This window comes from Bos javanicus, chromosome 8 (assembly GCF_032452875.1).
Source record: "Bos javanicus breed banteng chromosome 8, ARS-OSU_banteng_1.0, whole genome shotgun sequence".
NCBI lineage: Eukaryota > Metazoa > Chordata > Mammalia > Artiodactyla > Bovidae > Bos > Bos javanicus.
In genome coordinates this window covers 41,832,390-41,855,596 of record NC_083875.1, presented here as the reverse complement: position 1 = coordinate 41,855,596, position 23,207 = coordinate 41,832,390, and the positions used below count along the sequence as shown (strand labels likewise).

Below are 23,207 nucleotides of genomic sequence, written 5' to 3'. Positions count from 1 at the left end.
AGGAAAGGCAGAGGAGCCAGAGATCAAATTGCCAACACCCGTTGGATCATCGAAAAAGCAAGAGAGTTCCAGAAAAACATCTATTTCTGCTTTATTGACTATGCCAAAGCCTTTGACCGTGTTTATTTTCCACAATAAACTGTGGAAAATTCTGAAAGAGATGGGAATACCAGACTACCAACCTGCCTCTTGAGAAACCTATATGCAGGTCAGGAAGCAACAGTTAGAACTGGACATGGAACAACACACTGGTTCCAAATAGGAAAAGGAGTACGTCAAGGCTGTATATTGTCACCCTGCTTATTGAACTTATATGCAAACTACATCATGAGAAACGCTGGGCTGGAAGAAGCACAAGCTGGAATAAAGATTGCTGGGAGAAATATCAATAACCTCAGATATGCAGATGACACCACCCTTATGGCAGAAAGTGAAGAGGAACTAAAGAGCCTCTTGAAAGTGAAAGAGAGTGAAAAAGTTGGCTTAAAGCTCAACACTCAGAAAATGAAGATCATGGCCTCTGGTCCCATCACTTCATGGGAAATAGATGGGGAAACACTGGAAACAGTGTCAGACTTTATTTTTGGGGGCTCCAAATCTCTGCAGATGGTGACTGTAGCCATGAAATTAAAAGACGCTTGCTCCTTGGAAGGAAAGTTATGACCAACCTAGATAGCATATTCAAAAGCAGAGACGTTACTTTGCTAACAAAGGTCCGTCTAGTCAAGGCTATGGTTTTTCCAGTGGTCATGTATGGATGTGAGAGTTGGACTGTGAAGAAAGCTGAATGCCAAAGAATTGATGCTTTTGAACTGTGGTGTTGGAGAAGACTCTTGAGAGTCCCTTGGACTGCAAGGAGATCCCACCAGTCCATTCTAAAGAAGACCAGTCCTGGGTATTCATCGGAAGGACTGATGCTGGAGCTGAAACTCCAATACTTTGGCTACCTCATGCAAAGAGTTGATTCATTGGAAAAGACTCTGATGCTGGGAGAGATTGGGGGCAGGAGGAGAAGGGGACAACAGAGGATGAGATGGCTGGATGACATCACCGACTCGACAGATATGAGTTTGAGTGAACTCCGGGAGTTGGTGATAGACAGGGAGGCCTGGCGTGCTGCAATTCATGGGGTTGCAAAGAGTTGGACATGACTGAGTACTGAACTGAACTGAAAAGTAATTTTTCTATTCTGGGGTTCTTCTACGTCTAAAAAAAATACATTTATTTATAAGTTATTTTAGCCCAAAAGCAATTCATTTGAATTATCTACTAGATTATTTGATATTAAACTAGCTATGCATTAGAATCACCAGGAGTAACCTTTCTGAAAAAAAAAAAAATGAATTTCTGATTATCTCTACTGCTAAATACTAGTTTCTAACCACCATGATTTTGAGTAAGTTTTGGGAGGTAGGTAGGAGCTTTGTTTTTCTTTCCACTAATTCTGAGGTGCAGCTAGCTTTGAAAACAATTTTAATTGATCAAATTAAAAAATTAACTAGATTTTTCTGAGCATCCATCTGAATTGCCTGGACGGAACTTTTAGAAAAAGCATAGATTGCTGGGCCTCTCCTCTGCAATTTGTGATTAAGGTAGGTTTGGCGAGGGGTCTGAAAATACACATTTTTAATGTGTTTCCAAGCAACAGAGATGCTACTGGTCTAGGGAACGACAGTTTGAGAATCCCTGAACTAGAGAATAAAAAGAAGAGTGGTGAAAAGCGTAAATGATACATGTTTGCCAAAAGGAGGACTTTCCTGACTCTTGTTACGCACATTATCTAGACTGATGTTCTAGAGATTGACCCATCAGAGAGGGGAATCTCTGATGTTCCCATCTGAGAACTTTTAGGGCTCTGAATAAGAGGCTTTCCTTTCCCAGCAGAAATTTTATTTCCAAAACCCTCCTGGTTCAATTCCATGATGTTGTAGTCACGAGCTGGGCTGAAGATAATCACGAGAGAGTTTCTACATACTAAACTCCTCACTCTTCTCTCTCTTTTTTTTTTCTGAGAAGCATGTACATACATAATTGCAGAATAGGAAAAATTGAGATGATACCTGTAGAAAGACCATTTTAGCAGAAATTGCCTGGCAGCTTTAGGAAAACTGGGTCTTCCTTCATAGGGTTTCAGTGCTTGCATCATCACATTGTCAAGCCACGCTGCCCACTGCTCCAGGGTGCTCTGCTGCTGAAGAGTCATCTTGAAGTCTGTTTCTAGTCTCTGAACCATGTTGTCATCACACTGGCACACCCAGGAAGCCTGCTCCTGGGACAGTACACAGAAAGCAAAGGACAAGTTCAAGTCAGCATTTTTTCATTTAATGTCAGCACACAAACCATATGCATGAATGGCAAACTATATTGAAAGTGCAAAACAATTAAATTAATTAAGAAAAATGAATGACCACTTGGCAGTTGTTAAGGAAACTAACATCACTTCTGTGCATGAAAAAGTGATGTGACATAAAGGTATGACTTGGTGTTCTACATTAGCTAGTCTGTGTGAAAGACTAAAATATATCATTACTTAAGAAGAAGAGGAGCCTGAACTTAACATATGTAGAGTCTTTTTTTAGTTTTTATGCTCTTTTACTTCTCAATCAGATAAAACTAAAGCCAATTCATTTGAAAAGATTTAGGGTAAGTCAGATTGGATAAATAGATTCAACTGGCCACAAGTGGCCCCTCAGGATTAAGACAAAAACAAACAATGAATGATACAAGGCAGAAGCACATGCGGTATGAGTTTCATGGGAAAGAAAGTGAAGTCCCAAGGACTCTCAAGGTAAAAGCTACAAATGCAAATTAATTCACAGACCCGAAAACAACAGTAACAATAACCAAAAATACATTAGAGAAAATGTAGGGATGCTACCTACGAAGACATTTGATTTCCTTCTGGTTCTGATGGGAAAGTTTCATGTTTGGTAATAGGGATGAAAATAGAAACTTTTAAGGTTAATTTTCAGTGGTTGACATAAGTTTTACCATGTTTCTAGTGCTATGCTGCATTTTAAGATTAAAAAATATTATACTCTTTCAGGTCAGAATATAATTATCTGATAATATTAATATAATATTTGAGTGAAGACATGGATTTTAACATAGGGCCTGAATCCACTAACTTGATTTTAAGCAATTCATTTAACCTACGTGGGCCTCATTTTCCCCAAGCATAAAATTAGAGAAGTGAAATGTGACAAGAATTTTTAAGCTAGGTTCACTGCGTCCAGATAATACTTTGAATGTAGAGTTCTGTGGAGGGGTGTCTGTGAAGGTCCTAATTCTATATGTAAAACCTTATCAATATGTGTGTGTTTTTCTGAAAAGTCTCTATAGCTTTCAATCTGTCTGTTCTCAGAGGACAAATTTATTTAAATCAACCTTTCAAGTGAATCAATCCCTAATCTCCACCCTCTGATTCCAGGATCTCTCCTGACCCCAGAGACTTTACCTTATTCAAAAGACATTTCAACTGGGAGGCACTTCAAATAGAAAATGGCTAAACTCAATTCATTTTTCTTTCTCAGGGAAATTTAGGGCTTCTTCCAAATTCCCAGCTGATGATGCCATCTACTAACCTTCCTTCTCTTATCTAATTAATAAAAAAGGCTTTCAGATTTTTACCTCCTAAGTATCACTTTTGAGTATTTTAAGTACACTAAAATACGACATTAAATTTGAAAGTACAAATAAAAAAAACAAAATATTAAGAGTATCTAAAATGCCAACATTAAGAGAGAACTACAACATGCTAATTTCCAAACTGTTCACATGTAATATATACATACGCATGTATATTTATGTATATATATTATTTTAAAAGAGGAACATATTATATATTTTACTTGATATTTTGCTTAGTTTCACTTTATATATAGGCAAATGAGGAGCTACATTTATTGTTCAATGACTCAATTTGCTTCAATACATGAATACACCATTATTTACAAAGTCAATTCCACATGGCTGCACGTTTATGGTCATTCCAAATTTTTACTCACAGGAATAATGCTTCTGGAATTAGCAATCTTGTAACTACATCTTTACTTTTTTTTTTACTTATTTTTTACTTATTTACTTATTTTTTTTTTACTTATTTCTATATAATAGATTTACATAAGAAGAGTTAAGATCTTTCAAAATACAGTTAAATGACTCCCAGAAATTTTATATCAGTTCAACAGTTGAGGAGAGCACCCAGGGAAGAAGTTGGGTACATGCTAAGTTGCTTCAGTTATATCCAACTCTTTGTGACCCTATGGACTGTAGCCTGGGCTCCTCTGTCCATAGGATTCTGTAGGCAAGAATTCTGGAGTGGGTAGCCATGCCCTTCTCCTGTGGGTGGGGGGGCGGGTCTTTCCAACCCAGGGACTGAACTCACATCTCTATGTCTCCTGCATTGGCAGATGGGCTCTTTACCGCTAGCACCACCTGGGATGCAGACAAGGAGTGAAGAATTTAGGCCTCAAGAAAAAGACAGGGGATGCTGGGTTTTGTGTGTGTGTGTTTTTTTAAATCCAAAAACATCTAAGCATTTTTTGGTCTGTGGTATAAAACAAGAAACATAAAACTTATCATCTTAACCATTTTTAAGTATACAGCATAGGAGTGTTAGGGATTTCCTGATGGCTCAGTGGTAAAGAATCTGTTTTCCAATGCAAGAGACGTGGGTTCAATCCCTGGGTCAGGAAGATCCCCTGGAGAAGGAAATGACAACCCACTCCAGTATTCTTGCCTGGGAAATCCCACAGATTCTCAGGGGTCACAAGACTTGAACATGACTTAGCGACTACAAAACAACAACAATATGAGTGTCTGCTTATGCTCAATACTGTACATTAGATCTTTTTCATCTTGCAAAACTGAAATTCTATGGGAAGCCACTGTGAGAGATATGTTTTATGTATTGGCAAGGAACAGAAGGAACTTACTGGTATCCTTGGAAGAATTTAATTTCATTTAACATAAAATCAAACTCACTACTTCCTACAGTCAGATTTGCCAAGAGAAAATGGTAATCTAAGACTAAGCTTAGAGAAATAAAGCCACAGGACATTATTCTGGCTTTTCAAACTATGTTTCATTTTACTGCTCTCAAGGTTGAAAATATACTAACAGCTGCTGCTACCGCTGCTAAGTTGCTGCAGTCGTGTCCAACTCTGTGAGACCCCATAGACGGAAGCCCACCAAGCTCCCCCGTCCCTGGGATTCTCCAGGCAAGAACACTGGAGTGGGTTGCCATTTCCTTCTCCAATGCATGAAAGTGAAAAGTGAAAGTGAAGTCGCTCAGTCGTGTCCGACTCTTAGCGACCCCATGGGCTGCAGCCTACCAGGCTCCTCCATCCATGGGATTTTCCAGGCAAGAGTACTGGAGTGGGGTGCCATTGCCTTCTCCGACTAACAGCTGAGTACCCTGTAAATACTCCCTTGTGAAGGAATTTGGATATTTTAACTCTTTAGTGGAAAAAGGTAAGGATGAAAACTAAAGATATTATCTTGGAAATAAATATCTCCAAGATGATAAGGAGTCAGTAACTTCAAAATCAGATTCTCTTTTAAATACAGAAACACAAGTATATGCAAAAGTTAGGTTATCAGGTTAACTAACACAAGTATATTTAGCCCATACTGTAGTTGAAAAACTATCCATTTACACACAAAAGAATTGGAAAGCAATACTACTATAATGCTATCAATTAAACAGAAAACCAATTATAATTGCAATAGCAAAAGTTATCCTGAATGCATGAGGAAAAGATTTGATTAGAGAATGATGAAGTGACGACAGAGGCTTCCCTGGTGGCTAGACAGTGGCTCAGACGGTAACAAGTCTGCTTACAATGTGGGAGATCCAAGTTTGATTTTTGGGCCGTGAAGATCCCCTGAAGAAGGAAATGGGCAACCTACTCCAGTATTCTTGCCTGAAAAATCCCATGGACTGAGAGGCCTGGCAGGCTACAGTCCATGGGGTTGCAAAGAGTCAGACACAACTGAGCAACTAACACTTTCACTTTTCTTTCAGAGCATTAAAATATTGACCCTTACATGTGGTTTCATTGTTTTAAAGTTTCCTTATTACAAGAGCATCATCCTTACATGTTTCAGTCTTACTGAGGTTAATCTCACAGGGACAGGGACAATTTTCAAATGAACAGGAGATGGTGATGAAGGTGGAATGGGAGCTAGAAGACTGAGAAAACCAGGGGACTCAGAAAACCAGGCAAAATGTGAAACAGAAAAGGAAAGAAAGAAGGGAATTAAAATCAAATATGTTAACCTGAGAAAGATTACGTACTGAACAAGAGTGGTGAGAAGTAAAATGTAGAGGGAAATGCAGGGCTACCACTGTGTTCATGGTCTTAAAAGCAGAGACATTACTTTACCAACAAAGGTCCATCTAATCAAGGCTATGGTTTTTCCAGTGGTCATGTATGGATGTGAGAGTTGGACTACGAAGAAAGCTGAGGGCCGAAGAATTGATGCTTTTGAACTGTGGTGTTGGAGAAGACTCTTGAGAGTCCGTTGGACTGCAAGGAGATCCAACCAATCCATTCTAAAGGAGATCAGTCCTGGGTGTGTGTTTGAGTGAACTCCGGGAGTTGGTGATGGACAGGGAGGCCTGGCGTGCTGCAATTCATGGGCAAAGAGTCGGACACGGCTGAGCAACTGAACTGAACTGAAGGAAGGAGGCCTTGGAGGATAGATACTTGAGCACACAGGTTTCAGCACTAATAACTTCTGTGAAAACCCAGAAAAATCTGGTACTTAAAGAAGGGAAAATGTAGCCTCAAAGTTGGTAAGTAGAGAGGATGAGAATGAGCATAGTAAAGATGTATAACTAACCATTTATATGTAATAATGTTGCCAAGGATGGCATTTATAGCCAGGAAGAACTCATTTCTGTAAACACTTCACAGGATTCAGGCACACAACTATACAAATGAAAATAATGTTAACAGAAAATTTAAAATCTTTCTCAGATCTTATCAGGAATCAGTCTTAAATATGTTTTTTGTTATTAAACTTATATTACTTTTTGAGACTAGAAGTTTCCTTACCATTTCAACTTTTCTTAAGGTACTTTTAAACATATCTTTTCTGAATGAAGATTTGAAATTAACATTATAGTATACATTTTAAGACAATACTGTATGAGCTCTTAATATTCCCACTAAAATCAGGTAATGTAAATTCCACTGAAATATGTAAAGTTAATGGATTTGTAAACATGAGTTTGTTCTTATGGAGATTATGAATTTGTATGTGTATGTATGTATGTTTGTGTATATATATATACACATATATATAAACAAATGTTTATATAGATTTAAGAAAAACTATGCACATTAGAAGACCAAATCAAATTCATCAAAGTTAGAATGAACTTAACTTCTAAATCCTAGCCCTAAAATTAATCAAGCCCAAATATTACTTTTATTTTCAATGATAAAATGAGCCCAGAATTGTAGATTAAAATTTGTAGGAAATGGAGAAATAGTTTATCTTTGAGTAATGCTATTGTTTTTTAACACAGTTTTATTGAGATGTAATTCATATAGCAAACAATTCATTCAATAAAAGTATATAATTCAATAGCTTCTCTCAGTATATTCACAGAGTAGTACATCTATCACCACAATTAATTTTAAAATGTATTCATTTCTTAAAGAAGAAATGACATATTCCTTATCTATTATATCCCAATCACCTAGTCTACAGGACCTAGGTAACCACGAATTTACTGTGTGTCTCTATAGATCTGCTTATTCTGCTCTTTTAATATAACTGGAATCTTGCAATATAAGGTCCTTTGTATCTGGTTTCTTTCAGTTAGTGTAATGTTCACCTGTCTTGTAGGATGTATCAGAACAGAACTTCATTTCTTTTTATTGTCTGATAACATTTAATTGTGTGAAATGCCATGTTTTGTCTATATAGTCATCAGTTAATGGACATCTGGGTTGTTCCCACTTTAATGTGGCTAATATGAATAATGCTGCTGTAATATCCAAGAACAAGTTTTTAGGTGGATGTGTTTTCATTTTTCTTGGTATGTACCTAGGAGTGAAACTGCCAAATCATATGGTAACTCTATGTTTAACCTTTTAAGAAACTGCCATACTGCTTTAAAAGTGGATGTAGCACTTTACAGTCCAATTACTACTGTATAATGGTTCCCATTTCCCCACATCCTCATTAACATTTGCTATTATTCGTCTTTTTGATAATACCTATTTTAGTGTATGTTGTTGCTGTTCAGTTGCTAAGTCATGTCTGATTCTTTGCAACCCCATGGATTGCAGCACACCAGGCTTCCCCATCATCCACTATCTCCTGGAGTTTGCTGAAACTCATGTCCATTGAGTTGGTGATGCCATCCAACCATCTCATCCTCTGTTGTCCTCTTTTCTTCCTGCCTTCAATCTTTCCCAGCATCAAGGTCTTTTCCAGTGAGTCAATTTTTCGCATCAGGTGGCCAAAGTATTGGAGCTTCAGCTTCAGCATCAGTCCTTTCAATGAATATTCAGGACTGATTTCCTTTAGAATGGACTGGTTGGATCTTCTTGCAGTCCAAGGGACTCTCAAGAGTCTTCTCCAACACCATAGTTCAAAAGTATCAATTCTTTGGTGCTCAGCTTTCTTTATGGTCCAACTCTCACATCCACACACAACTACCATAGCTTTGACTCTTGCCTACCAATCTTCAATGACCGTGGTTGTCCTTACTCTATTAATCATTCAGCAAACCCTGGTGACATATGTTGTAGTCTAGCACTAAAAATCTTCCCAGGCTTTAACCACAAAACAGAGGAGCAGTAAAGTTATAGCTGAGTAATGCTAATGCTAATGCTAAGTCACTTCAGTCGTGTCCGACTCTATGCAACCCCATAGACGGCAGCCCACCAGGCTCCCCCATTCCTGGGATTCTCCAGGCAAGAACACTGGAGTGGGTTGCCATTTCCTTCTCCAATGCATGAAAGTGAAAAGTGAAAGTGAAGTCGCTTAGTCGTGTCCGACTCCTAGCGACCCCATGGACTGCAGCCTACCAGACTCCTCCGTCCATGGGATTTTCCAGGCAAGAGTACTGGAGTGGGTGCCATTGCCTTCTCCGATAGCTGAGTAAAACTCTCCTCTTTCAGGACATTGTGAATCTAGATGTGCCTATGAATTGATGTAACTTTGGAAAAGAAATATGATGATCCTAATTAAGAAGAAAAACATTGGATACCTTTCATTAAAAGATCTGTTTTGAAAGAAAACAGAGTACCTGGACATTGGCAAAGTCGACACGGTTGAGGTCATTGAGCATCTGGTTGATCTGAGAAGTGTTCTGAAGCACTGCACGAGCTGCCTGGGCCAGGTGATTGAGCGACGTGTATCTTCGCAGAGTCTGGGCAAAGGCACTTACAGCTGCAACCTGTAAAGAAATCCAATTAAATTGGGATTTCTTTTCTCCTCCAATAAAAGAAACCACTGCAATTTTCAAATCTTTATTCCCTTGCCAAATTTTAAATGCTTCTCTCTGATACTTATTTCAAATTCATTTGGTGAGACAGTTTACTTGTAAATTATAGCATTTAAACCTCTAAACCAAGTATTATTTTCCTTTTCAGTAGGTTGAGGTCAAGGCTAAAACAAACTCCCACATTCTTAGACATCTGAGTGCACCATTAATTAAACTGGTCTTGCAAGTAGCTACTCATCATCAGCAAGAAATGATTTAGTCTAGGAAATTAGGGAAAATGTTGATTTTCATTTCTTATTCTCAGTGTGACAGTCAGCTACAAACTAAGCAAATAAAAAAAAAATTTCCTTTTATTTGGAAAACCAAACTGTCCAGTCCCACTTTTTATCTGGATTAAAAAATATACTTTTCACAGCATTATCATTCAGATTCACTCTTTTAATCTTTATTTTATAGAGGTGAAATAAGGGTGGTCAATTTTGAGGTGAAATAGGAGAACTCAAAGCCTGTATTAGCAAATAGATAGCTAATAAACTTCTCAGACACAGGCAACAAGAAGAACTCTTTTTTTTTTTTTTCAGAATCTGGATGTTTATAAAAGGGTTATCCAGAAAAATCCCTGTTTGCCCTCTGAAATGTACTTTCTATCCTTCCCCCTTCTGCTCTGTGCCCGGGAAGACTAAACGGAAAAAATTGCATTAACTGCCTGCCTTGTCCTTGGGCTTCCAGTTGGATTTGGTCAATGAGAGGCACTGGTAAGGGACTGAAGGACAGAAGAAAGTGGTCAAAGTATTTATTCCCTCACAACCTCTGCCCTCTCCTTCCTAAGGCCACAGTCCTGCGTGGAGGAGAAGAGCTCCTGATGCCATAATTGCTTCTCTCCCATTCAGACCTAGGGATGGGCAGGCTTCCCCTACTAATGCTAGTCCTCGGTTTTCTTAGCTCTGTTTACACATTTAGAAACAGACCCTTATTAAACTTTCTTCAATTATTCTTCTCTTTGGATACACCTTTTATTTCCTGCTGAAACCCTGAACAAATCAGGTTATGTTGAAAGATAGCAAAGATAATGACAAAAAAAGTCTAAATAAATATCTAAATGTCATGATCTCATGAAAATTTGTTACTTCCATAGCAGATCTGATGAGGATTTTAATGTATTTACAGGAATAGATGGAATCCCATTAAATCACTGTGGGTATATAAACAAGCAACTGATTGAACAGTCATTTGGCTGAGTGGGAATAGATGTTCCACAAGACAACGATGCCCTGTCTTGATACTGAGATGTTTTAGGACCATGTGGAGCTTGGGGACATCCACATATCCTCAGAGAGAATATTTCACATTTTCCCATCTCTGAGGTTTGTACTAATCAAGTACATATTATGTGCCAGCATTGTGTTAAATGTCTAACATATATTACCATGTTCAATTCTCATAAACATCCCATTAGACACATGTTCTACCTTAGGGAGGTTAACTATCTTACTCAAGACTACAGAGAAACTAAAGTACAGAGGTGGGATATGAATCCAGGCATTTTGATAACAACTTCCAGTCACATTCTCATTATGCTGTTTCTACTGTCCAGCTGGATCATCTTTGTTGACTGAATGCTCAGCTGAAAAAAGGCTGCACATCCTTGAGAGAGGAGTAGCAGAAGACATCTTTCACCAAGGGAAACCACCCAAATCAATTCTGGAGATCAATGAGATGACCAATAGTGCAGCTGGATTGCTATCACAACCACTTGATGATACTGGGGTAGGAGATGCTTTCAGTTGTTTGAAAGTATTGTTATGACTATGACTGACTTTGCAAGTTGGAAAGCATTCCTCTGATTATCTTAATCAAAGAGCATCTCCTTTACTTTCTCACCTCAATGTGGCACTCTAGAACAGAACTGCCACGGATGGAATCATTTCTGCAATGATGGAAATGCTCTACATATGTGTTACCTAATATTGTACCCACTAGTCACATGGGTTAAGATGCACTTGAAATGTAGCTAGTGTGACTGAGGAACTAAAATGTTAATGCAATTTAACTAAATTTAAATGTAAATAGCCACATGTGGTTAACCCTACTATATTGACAGCACAGCTCAATCAAGCAACAATCTAAGGTGGACATGTCCTTGAAATGTGACCTTCAGTATGTTTTAGAGATAGAATGTGTTATTGCAAACCTTAAGCCAAAACAGGAAGAACTGAGAGTTACTTGTGCTATCACAGACTTGTCAGCTACAAGAGCTTCAGCTACATTTTCAAACTGACAGCCAAGGCACATTGTTGGAGTCTGACAGGAGATACAGTTCCCGACAAAAGGCCACAAATGTGATTTTTGTTATCAAAGTTTGGACAGAATCAGTCCAATCTGTCAAGTGTGTTCACAGGTTAATCTAAAGTAACATGGTTAGTAGGGGAAAAAGTGAAGAATAGAATTCATATCTCCAGCTAAATAATCCATATTCCTGTAATATACTCAACTATGAGATAACGGTTCTCTTTAAGAAATGATTACTTGATTCACAAAAGCATTCTCCAGTGTTAAAAACAAAACATCCTGAAAAGCAAAATGGTTATTATTTCACATGAGCATTCAGAATATGAGTATAGTAGGGGACTTAAAAAAATCTAAAACTCATTCAAATGGAAATTATTTGCACATTCTAGGCTATTCTTTTCAATATTTGAAATTAAGCAACCTGAAATATACACTTTAGAAAAGGGCTGATAAATATACCACACCTACAATGCTTCTCTAGTCTCTCTGAAAGGAGTATTATCAAACAACATATCTTGTGAAGTTCTTTGCCACATGGTTATAAAATACAAATATAAAAATCAATGCTATATTTCACATAACATCATTTGATAGGACAAATTTAAAATTCATAGTTCATGACCATTTCCTAAACACAAAAGAAAAGGCAAGGACATGAAAGTGTACCTTGGTTTGTATCATTCTTTGTGGAATATTGTTCATGGCATTGGAAAGCCAACCTTCAAGGCTTTTTGCAAAATTTCGAATGGCTTGGGTCAAGGCACCTAAATGTTAAAGAAGAGAAGCAGAACGAAACAAATACCAAAGAACATTAATCTTTATGCTAGAATAAGGGAAAACATACAACCATAGCATTTGAAATAGCACAAGACAGAACTTATCCTCATTAACAAGACTTTATTTAACATTATTCCTAACTATGAAAGAATCCAAATATTATATCGTGGGCTTTTTTTGTCTTAAAGCTATTTTGTTCCCAGATACTTATGACACTTCACTGGGAAATGAAAACATTCAAGCGTTTTTTGCTTATAACAACATATACCAGTTGTGAATATACGTATGGAATTTTCTATCTTAGACAAAATACTCTTTTCAAAAACATCTTTTTGCTCAAAGGCTAAGTATTGTCTTTAGAAATCTGGTGACTTTTTTCAAGCTCTTATTTTCATTTCTTTAGCTAGAAAGAAAATAATGCAAAGCTTTCTTTCTCTATGCATCTCGTTACATTGGAACATGTCAATTAGAGTAGTTATCTCTCACTGTTGTTGAAAAGTAAGGTAAAATTAAAATTGCCTGACTTGATATTCTGGATAACTATTCTCCATCTCACTGGCAGGTAGCGATAAAAGATTACTGTGATAAAACTGCTGTCATAGAGACCAATATTCTTAAGATATTCCTAAAATAGTCTGTTCCATATTCCTTGCATCTCTGTTAAAACCTAAGTAAGTATAGGTCCCATGAGAGCAACTTTTATGGTGGTCATAAAACAATTGGAAGCATTTTCCAGTATCAGGGGTGACTATGATTATTTTATTCTAAGGGATCTGCTTACTGAGATCCCTTACTGAGATAGGAAACAGAATTCTTCTCTTGTTCAACAAGTAATTCAGTCAGAGCATTTCATTTCATCTGTGCCCAAGGCTACACGGTATAGGGAGTAGTTTAAGACATTTAATAAATGTCTGAAGCACCCAGAACACAAAGCAGATCCTTGTGGGTTCCCTATGATGCGGGTAGGTAGTGCAGTTGGTAGTCCATGATAAGAGACAGAGAAGTCACATTTTTACCCAAGGCTCCCAAGAGTATTAATGATGGGATCAAATTCCCTCATTTTTCTTCTGTGCTCAAAATAGTCTGACATGCATCTTTATTACTTTTGTTAAAGCAGAGTTAGACATAATTTAGCTTACTCAAATTGCTTGCATCAGATATAAATTATACTGATCCAATAATAAAATAACTAATTTTAAAAAGTTGTTTATTTAAGTGGTAAAATGACAAAAAAGATTTAAATGGCTATCTTTTTTTGGAAAAATACTCAAGTAGTGCAGATTTTAAACATGAGAATCATCCATTGGAAACCCTGAGTTGGAAATTTCTTGAGAGCTAAGTTTTTGAAATTTCCAAAGCTTCCCATATTAGTCAAAAAGAAAAAAGAAAGAAAAATATTTTTCTGCTGTATTATGTACTAGAACCATGGAGGGCAGGCATGAATGGAAATGAAAAAGAGTGAAAAAAAATTAAAGACCCTTTTTGAAAGTCAGTAAAACTTTGTTCAAGATTCAGCTTGATTATCTGTATTATGTATTTTTCTCTAATTAATAATTATTTAATCTGAAAAAACCAAGAACTGGGAAAAGCTACTTTAAAATTTTTAATATGGGTCTTCTTTTATCTAAACAAATTTAATGCTAGGGAGGTTATAAAATAAAAACATTATGTTTTATATCTCAAATGATTTTTAGTTTTTACTTTTTTGTATTATATGACATTTTGGGTCATCTTTAACTGAAATCATAATTTGTACATTTAAGTGCTACCAGTTGAGTTCTTACACAATTTTTTTACACTTCACTTTATTTTTTCCTTTTTCAGATAAATGTATTTTAGAGTATAGTAGCTTCAAGCTGACTTTAAATTAGTGTGATATGCAAACTTTTTTTTTTTTTTGGCTAAAAAAAGGAATCCCATCTGGACAGTAAATGGTAGAGTGAAGTACTAGTAGCCAGGAAAATAAAATTTTCAGAAATAAAATTAAGTTTGTTCTCTCTATAGGGATTCATGTCAGATTAAATTGTGCAGATTGACAACTTTTTCTCATGAATGGATGGTTAGAAATTTAAAGCTATTCTAAAACTAACTTGTCTCAGCCTGCTTATGATTAATACAAAAAATGCATACAATCAGAAGACTGTGATTTAAACTATATTTTAAGCTTTACTTTTGTTAAATCTTATTATAGAACAGGAATTAAAATTCCAAATTTACTTGGTAGGGTGGCACATTAATGTATCTTGTAATTTCAGAGAAACTATAAAACTGTACTTATATAAAAATTCCTGAATTTGAGTTCTCTGAATGCAGAGACAGAATAAAATGTTTTTCAAACAAAAATTTGTGAAAAACAAAGGTCATGTGTATCGTGTACTTAAAAATTATGGGGCTTAAAACCATCTAAACTTGATACATGGTTCATGTTAGGTAACTGCTGAATTTACAAGTTAGTCTTGTGATGCTAACATAGAAGCAACAGATTTTAGAATTGTTTAACGAATACTGATGTTGTTGATTTGCCTCAAAGAAGGTGCTCACTGGCATTTTTTTCTTATATCTCATGAGAGAAATTTATGTTGGTGGCAAGATGTCATAGGCTAATGAGCTACCCTATGCAACTTTTCTTAAACATCTCTAGAGATTATTACTCAGAGCACAGGGAGTAAGACAAAAACAAGGAAAATCAGATTCTGGAACATAAATCAGTAGAGAATTTACATGTTGAAATTTTCCATGACAATGTCACTTTTAATCAATCTTTAGTCAGGACACCAACTGTCAGTTGGTGCAGTAGAGAAGATATTAGCAATTTATAACAACGTGAGACTATGGCAGCTGAATTTTTAAAAAACTAATTTGTGTACATATTTATGTATGTTTATGTGTGTGTTCACTGATATTATATATAAATGTACATCTAAGCATACTTTTTTAGGTGGTGGGAAACATACATATCTTCCACTCTACCGTATTTTTAAAAAGAAAGTATAAACATACAAATGTTAAATCTTCACCTTTTCTTACTAAATCCCTATGTTAATATTTTCTGGAATACTTTAATACAAATTTACTGTGAACAGTGTACTTGAAGTACACAGTTGCTAATTTTACAAGCTAAAAGATTGTTTTACTTTATTAATGTCACTGTAGAGTAGCAATTCTGTTCCATTTCTCTAAAGGTTAAGTTTACTAGTATGTGCTCATAAAGATGTAGGCCTAAAATCTTTTCAACTGCTTCCAACATATGTATCCATAGTGGCTTTTAGACTGACACTTGCAAAAAAAAAAATAGCTTTGTTTGCAACAGAGTAGCTTAAAAAAAAAGCTATCACTTAAAAAAGTAATGTAACTTATCTACGTAATTCCTATTTGCTTCATGGCGGGAATAAAATGCTCTTGCAGTTACATAGATTTTTCTCTCAAAATGCCAGTTAACCATTACTGTTAGTGGAAACTGCATTTGTAGTTTTTAACATGATGTCGGTGACAAAGTAAATGCTTTTAAAAGAAATTTAACTTCAGTAGAAACCAAGATAAATTCATTTCAAATCAAAAGCAACCGTGAAAGAGGCTGGTCTAGCAATCACAGATTTCAAAAATTAGGGGTTTTATGAAGGACACTGTGTCCTTGGGTTGAATGATTTTCACACTGGCTGACTGACCTGGGAGTGTTCTTGCAATTAGTCATCAGGGCTGTCACATCTTTAGGTTGTCTTTCTTCGTCAAAAAGAAAATGAAAGATTGAAAAACAGAATTTTTCCCTTTTAACTACAGTGTTGCTCTAGGCTGCTTTCATGCAATACTCTGTGTTGCGTGTTTTCTATGTGGCAAATTTAAATGAGATTAGAATCACTCTAGTTTGCAACGTCACTACCCGAAACTTCCTGGGTGGAATGTAGGAGAACAAAAGCATCCGTACTTGTCTGCATTTAACTTACTAGGAATAGGTCTAAGGACGTCGGGGATGAGAATCTCCACCAAAGCCTGGTACATCCCATGGTCACAGTTACACATCCATTTCAGGATAGACTCATGTTTGCACAGAGTTATCAGCTTTGCTTTCGGAAGTCGACTTTCTATTTCACTCAGATTGCTGGTGTGAATAAATGTAGCAAATGAATAGATGGCAAATGAGGATAAAAAAGAAAATGGACTTTAAAAATAGTTTTAGTTTATCAAATATTACTGAGGTTAGAACTATACCACCACTGCCCTGGTGCCATACGGCTGGATATATAAAATACTCCCCCGGAGCTGCCTATGCACGTTAAGACTTTCTGACAGTATGAAAGGCAGATATGATACTAAACCCATGAGGATGAAATAGTTCTACCGCAGTCCCCCAAATCAATAAAAATGGGAGCTATAATACACACGCTGAAACCTCAAGAGAGTACTTTGTGGTTTATTTCAATCTCTTCAATTAAGGTTATCAGGTAAGGTTCACAACTGGTATACATATCTCTAATTTATTAGCTGTGACATCTACTCAGCCATGAAAATGAATTGGAAAAGCATATTGATTCTGACCTTGACTCGGTAATGGTAGTGCCGTCAGCTGGAGTTGAGGGAGAATAGCGCCAGAATGTTTGCCACAATTTTTCTATCAGGCTAAACTGAAGATTCACAACAACATCCAATATTGCCTACAAAACAAAATGGTTATCGATATTACCTTACAAAATCACTTATGGGGATGTGTGAGGAGTACATACTGTAACAAGACTTAAAAGGTAAAGATACTTTTGGGCTCATAAACTGACATAGTGAAACTAGACTAAGTTTTGCCAATGGAAATGGGAACACAAAAGAGATTAGCTAGAGACAAGGAGGAAAATATCTCATACATAAATGATTAAGAAGGGTAACTTGTATTCCTCTCAGAATGACCTCACACCCCACCCTTATTTTTACCTCTTTTCTATTATCATGCTTGCTTCCCTACGCTTTCTTTCACCCATTAACCCACTGCTTCCCTGGTTGCCTCCACTCTTGTTAGATTCATATGGGCACAGAACATAGATTTGAGTCACATCAGCCTTCACTGGACTGTGTCCACTGGTCCTAAAAGAGGGCAAAAGATAAAGGTGTGGAGGTGCCTGTGCGTGGCAGATGGAGTTAGGGCTAAGTTAGCTTGGCCTAGGGCTGCAGACCATGGCTTCTGAAGCATTCCTAGCCAAGCAGAGGCTGGGGGCAGAAACTAGAATTAGGCTGACCTTCCAAGGGTAGTGCCTGTCTTGGCAGAAAAAAAGCCTCTCTGTGGTCACACAGTGGCTTCCTCTCATTCCTCTTTGCACACACTCCCTTTAGAGAGAAGCTGTAAGACTCTCTCTCCTTTTTAACCTTGAGGGCATGGGCCTCACCTCTCCTGCTTAATTTTCTCAAATCTCCAGCTGCATCAAGATATTTTTTTCGATGATGCTAAAATTTGCCACTTTCATTAGCTTTTGATGATCATATTTAATTTCACCCTGTCATTGCAATTAGTCTGCAAATTTGCCTTCAGATAAAGGCAGTCATAAAACTAAATAACCTATTTGTGCAAAGATCACGTGATTCTGTGATTATTTTGAGTATAAAAGACAAGTCCTCAGTATAATGTGTTTGATGTCATCAGCATTGAGAACAAAAACACGTAAAACAACACCTTCAAGATCTGCAAAATTCACAGAAACTAAGAGACAAGAAGAAGCAACTGAGAGAATCAATCTGAACATTTAAAGAAGAAAGAGGAAACCATGACTTCCTAATGCTGGAGTATGTGCTACTTGTGTAGACCTGGCCTTGTGCATGGTACAGAGAATAACTAATGTTCTACACAAAGACACTTTGAGACCAATTCAAATATTAAGTAAAATTTGTTTGGGAGCATGTTTTGGGAACTAGAAGGAAATGTTGCAAGTAGTTGGATGATGAAAATGAAGGGAAGGGGACAAATTAATATCACACTCCTCACCCTTTAATATCAGCAACAATAAAAATGCAAAAGCAAGCCCTGAAAGTAAAGGGCATCCAGATATGGCTGCTCCCAGCAAAACCCAAAACCTTCTCAGGAGGCAAATTATTATACCTGCTTTCTTGAAAGATTCTAACTTAGGCTTCTTCTGATAGACATCTATTAATGGAGCAACTAGTAATATCTGATCTAATACCTTATATGTCTCTAGTTATGAGACTGATGTAGGAACACTATGCATATATAGAAAGGAAAAATTACTGTTAGAGCAACTTGTATTGAAACTTATATTTGTTCCTTATGTAACTAGTGATCCTTTCAAAGTATCTTTGATAAACCAACTATGAGAATTCCAAATAACAGTCAAAATAGGTATGTTACTCTTTCTTAAAAACATAAACAATAGGAAATATGAAATAAAATAAGGCAAGTAACAAATTCAGTGCACCTTAAATTAAGTATCTCTTCAAATTAAATAACCTCAAATAATTCTATTGAAAGGACATTTGTATCAGCCTCATTCACAAATGAATAAAACGTTTTGTCATCTGTCCACCCACTTTTAAATTTGTTCAGACTAAAATGTATGGCAAATATAGTTTAAAATAATCCTAATGCCACTAGCCTAAAGCAAACAACCATTTATAGGACTGGATCTGAGACCCAAGTACCTGTCCATCAAAAGTTTAGAAGTGTGACAGGAAATAATAATTAGGGACTTCCTTTTCATAGATGACTTTATGTTCCATGAGAGTGGCCATGACTACTGGTAACTCTGAAACAAATGAGGATCATTCTATGAACTGCCATTTCCCATGTAGATTAATTACTATAAATGTTCCTTTCTCTTCATATACAGTGTGCATGCGCTAAGTTGCATCCAATTCTCTGTGGCCCTATGGACTGTAGCTTGCCAGGTTCCTCTGGCCATGGGATTATCCAGGCAAGAATACTGGAGTGCATTGCCATACCCTACTCCAGGGGACCTTCCCAACCCAGGGATGGAACACACGCCTCAAATGTCTCCTGCATTGGCAGGCAGGCTCTTTACCACTAGTGCCACCTGGGAAGCCCTCATATAGAGTATTCCTGACAATTAATGAAAATTTTATAATCCAAATAATATTTTCATCTTTATTGGGGGAGTTTTTCATTTAGATTGATTTTAGTGTATATTCTTTAGAGTTGTAAATAATCATTCCCCAAGTTATATTTTGAATAATATGATAAACTTAAAAAAAATCTAAATTATATTTGTATAGGCTGGGTTGCTTGAAGCGAGTTTCACCTGAACACAGAGCAATGAGAAAATGATTAGAGCATCTATACATAAACCTTTGAATAGACATGATATTCACATAGAAAGCAAAAGAGAAGTTTTTTTTTCCTTGATAAGTAAGGATCATCCAGAAATTCTCTAATACTGGAAAAAGTGCAGCAGTGGAAGAGAAATGGACAGTGTTTTTCATCATAACAAGAAATGTTGGGAACAAACTGGCGGGACATGTTGAAAAATACTTATGGCACATGATTTGTTAATAAGGAGAGAACTTGCCCTTGGTTGTTAATAACCTAGCACCCTTGACAAGCACTCAGATTCACTCAAGCGGTTCTTATTTCTGGAGTAGGAAAAAAAAAAACCTGTGAATGCTATGAGCTGAGACTTCTCACTACATACTGCATCGTCAGCAGTCAGGAGGACTGCCCAAGGATTATCTTTTACTTCTAAGTAGATCATAAATAGCCCTGGAATAAAGCTACTTAAATTCTAAACAGTTCCTCTTTGAAAAGGAGGGATACTTTAGAAAATTCCTATTGCAATCTGCTATCTTCTTTCTGCCAGGTAAGTGGCCAGTATATGTGGACTTGGAGAGAATTCACCTCCTGGAGACAACGTATCCAATTCTGATCTGGGATAATAAGAAAGGAAGTAGGAGGAGGGATGGAAAACACCAAGAGAAGACTCAGGGTCAAAAAGAAACAAGCAAAACTAGAGCCTCAATGATCCCTGGAAGGAATGCCTAAACATTTCTAGAAAATAGTTTTTGATAAACATACATATTTACAGTATAAAATTCAGAAGATTAAAAAGGGTGTATTAAAAAATTAAGCCTGTTTCCCCTGACTCCTTAAACTCAGTTTTGATCCCAAAGGCAACCAGCTTTAATATTTTGTTCTTTCTTCTGGAGAGATGTATACAGCATGTTCTTTTTCATGAAAACAACAGTATGCTATACTCACTGTTTTACGTCTTGCATTTTTCTTAAAAATAAATCCTGGAGCTTGTTCCACAAAAGCACATTTAGAGTTGCCTATTCTGTTTAATGGTTGCATAGTGTTCAACTCTATAGATTATACCATATTTTATTTATTCAGTCCCTGTTAGATACTGAAGTTATAATCAATCTTTTGCATTAAAAACCATAATGCAACAAGTTCCCTATACACTTATATCTTCAACCACATGTAAGGATTTTTCTAGGATAAGTACCTAGAAGTGGAACTGCTTCATCAAAGGATTCGTATCAGACTAGGCTAAGAGGATGGAAAGTAAAATTTATTCTCCCCTTCATGCTTCACTTCTCCAGTTTGAGACAAGAAAAAAACAGCTTATCAGTGTTCAAAGAAATATGAACTAACTTCATCTGTCCTCTAGGAATACATTGGAGTATTTGTTTTAGCCAGTTGTCTGGAAAAACTTAGCTTGTGTCCATACTATGTTTTGAAAAGACCTACCTCACAGTGCTCTCGATAAAGACTCTGCAGTGACTTGATATCCTCAAAGGTAGTACCATCTGGCAGAGAAGAGATTTCAACTTCTCCAAACTCTGGAAGTGCTCGAGATGCATCTGTTACCATGACAACACAATGGAAAAAAGTTACTGTGGATGGTGCCAATTAAAGACTAATGAAGGAAAATTTAGGCAGACTAAAAAGGAAAAAAAATTAAAGGTCAGAGGTCCAAAAAGTAAGGACTTTGCATTTTAAGGACTAGTATTTTATAAACCAAAGTTACAGCAGCAGCAGCACAAAAGAATAGAGGGAATAGTTTTAAAATTTTGGAGAAACTAAATTTTCACTATGATTATACTGGAAATAACATATCACAGTGTCTCTCAATACAGGACCCCTATGATAAGAAAAATACCTTGAGCTGGCCAGTATCAATTTTAGTTATTTTTATCATTTTGTTACTTAGGTATATAAAATACATTAGCTTTAAACTCATTATGCTTATACCTCTCATATAATCATAAAACAAAAGACCTACAAACTAAGTATAAAGAAACCTAAAAAAATAACATTAAATTAACAATGTTAATTTATATGATAGATGATGATGCTGTCCTATAACTGAATCTTTCATGACATGAATATGGTATTGACTGCTGCAGTGCAGGAACTTTTGAGTTTGACAACCAACACATACTTCATGGTGGCTGGTTCTCCCATTATGTTTCTATATTCAAATAAGCTGTGAAACTTTCCTCCACACAGAGCACTGGGACATCATTGAGCCTTCCCTTGGGATGAAGCCGTAATTTACATAGTAAGTCTGTTCTTTTCTCATTAGCTCTGGACAATTAATGCAATACACTTTGGTGCCAGCCTTATCATAAATTCAAATACAAATGTGGAAACTAAATCTTCAGAACAGTATTCGTTCTAGTCTTCTAGGTAATCCAAAATATGCTTTTTTTTTTTAAAGATTATAATTGAAATAAGAACATAAAATAAGAAACATAAAAATTCTTGTTGAGAGCTCATATGTCTATAAGAATATACTTGAAGACTCCAGTTTGTGAATGCACCATAATGTTCTCATAATTCAGCAGCTATTCTGTCCTGAGAGTACATTTTAGTTGTCTTTGTCAGAAAGCGCACATAGACACATATACACACACACAGACACATACACACACATACACATCCGATACATTCTACTAATTTTGATCTGTTGTACCGAAACTATGCATGTTTATCCCTAGAAAAGCTGTCAATTAAAGTGCAAAATGGCATTTTGCACTTTTAGCTTTTACAGGAATATGCAAAATGTTCAAGTTCCACTTCCTTAACTCCTAAGTAACAAGAAACATGTATACCATTTAGAAAACTACAAAAATAGGAAATACTATGATCAATTTAAAAGAATAAATTACTTAAAAGTTTATAATTTTTTCTAATCTGAGATTGTAGCATATGCAACTTTTTACATAGGAAATGAGAACTGCTTCTGGCACTTGAAGTTACTAATACTACTGAAACTACAACACAATTTTGATCACAAAAGCCCAATTAATACAAATTCCGGGAAACAATTCCACAGAAATGAGCCTTTAATTCATATGAATTTAAAAGTTTTACATAGCTTGAGATTTTTAAAAATAAGCCTAGCGGACACAAAAAAAGTAGAAATGAACTAGAACTATCACATAATGTGTATAGTTTCAGCACACACGAAAAATCTATGTAATTAATACCTGTAATAGACATTGTACTTGGATAAAACACTACTGTAGTTCTCTTGTTTTCAAAATTCCAATAACAACTAATACACATTACACCTTAACATACCTAAAAACTGTTGATGATGTTGACTTTGGGCAATTACAGTTTGCTCAACAGATGTGCCTGTCTGTTGACCACTTCCTGTGAAACCATCTGCAACCCCATCCACTTTCTGCATAGGCTTGTACCTAAAAATATTAG

At 36.3% G+C, this 23,207-nt stretch overlaps 1 protein-coding gene across 6 annotated transcripts in view; it reads right to left on the bottom strand.

Annotated features, from left to right (window-relative positions):
• The window catches only part of RFX3 (regulatory factor X3), a 339,201-nt gene that overhangs the window by 43,267 nt on the left and 272,727 nt on the right, over positions 1-23,207 (bottom strand). For all 6 annotated transcript variants that reach the window (XM_061425414.1, XM_061425412.1, XM_061425410.1 and 3 more), the window contains 7 exons: positions 23,073-23,194; positions 21,234-21,346; positions 17,072-17,187; positions 16,480-16,634; positions 12,428-12,525; positions 9,275-9,424; positions 2,061-2,269 (listed from right to left, as the gene is read on the bottom strand). In XM_061425414.1, coding sequence (XP_061281398.1) covers positions 2,061-2,269; positions 9,275-9,424; positions 12,428-12,525; positions 16,480-16,634; positions 17,072-17,187; positions 21,234-21,346; positions 23,073-23,194 — 963 coding nt within the window. The remainder of the gene's footprint in view (positions 1-2,060; positions 2,270-9,274; positions 9,425-12,427; positions 12,526-16,479; positions 16,635-17,071; positions 17,188-21,233; positions 21,347-23,072; positions 23,195-23,207) is intronic.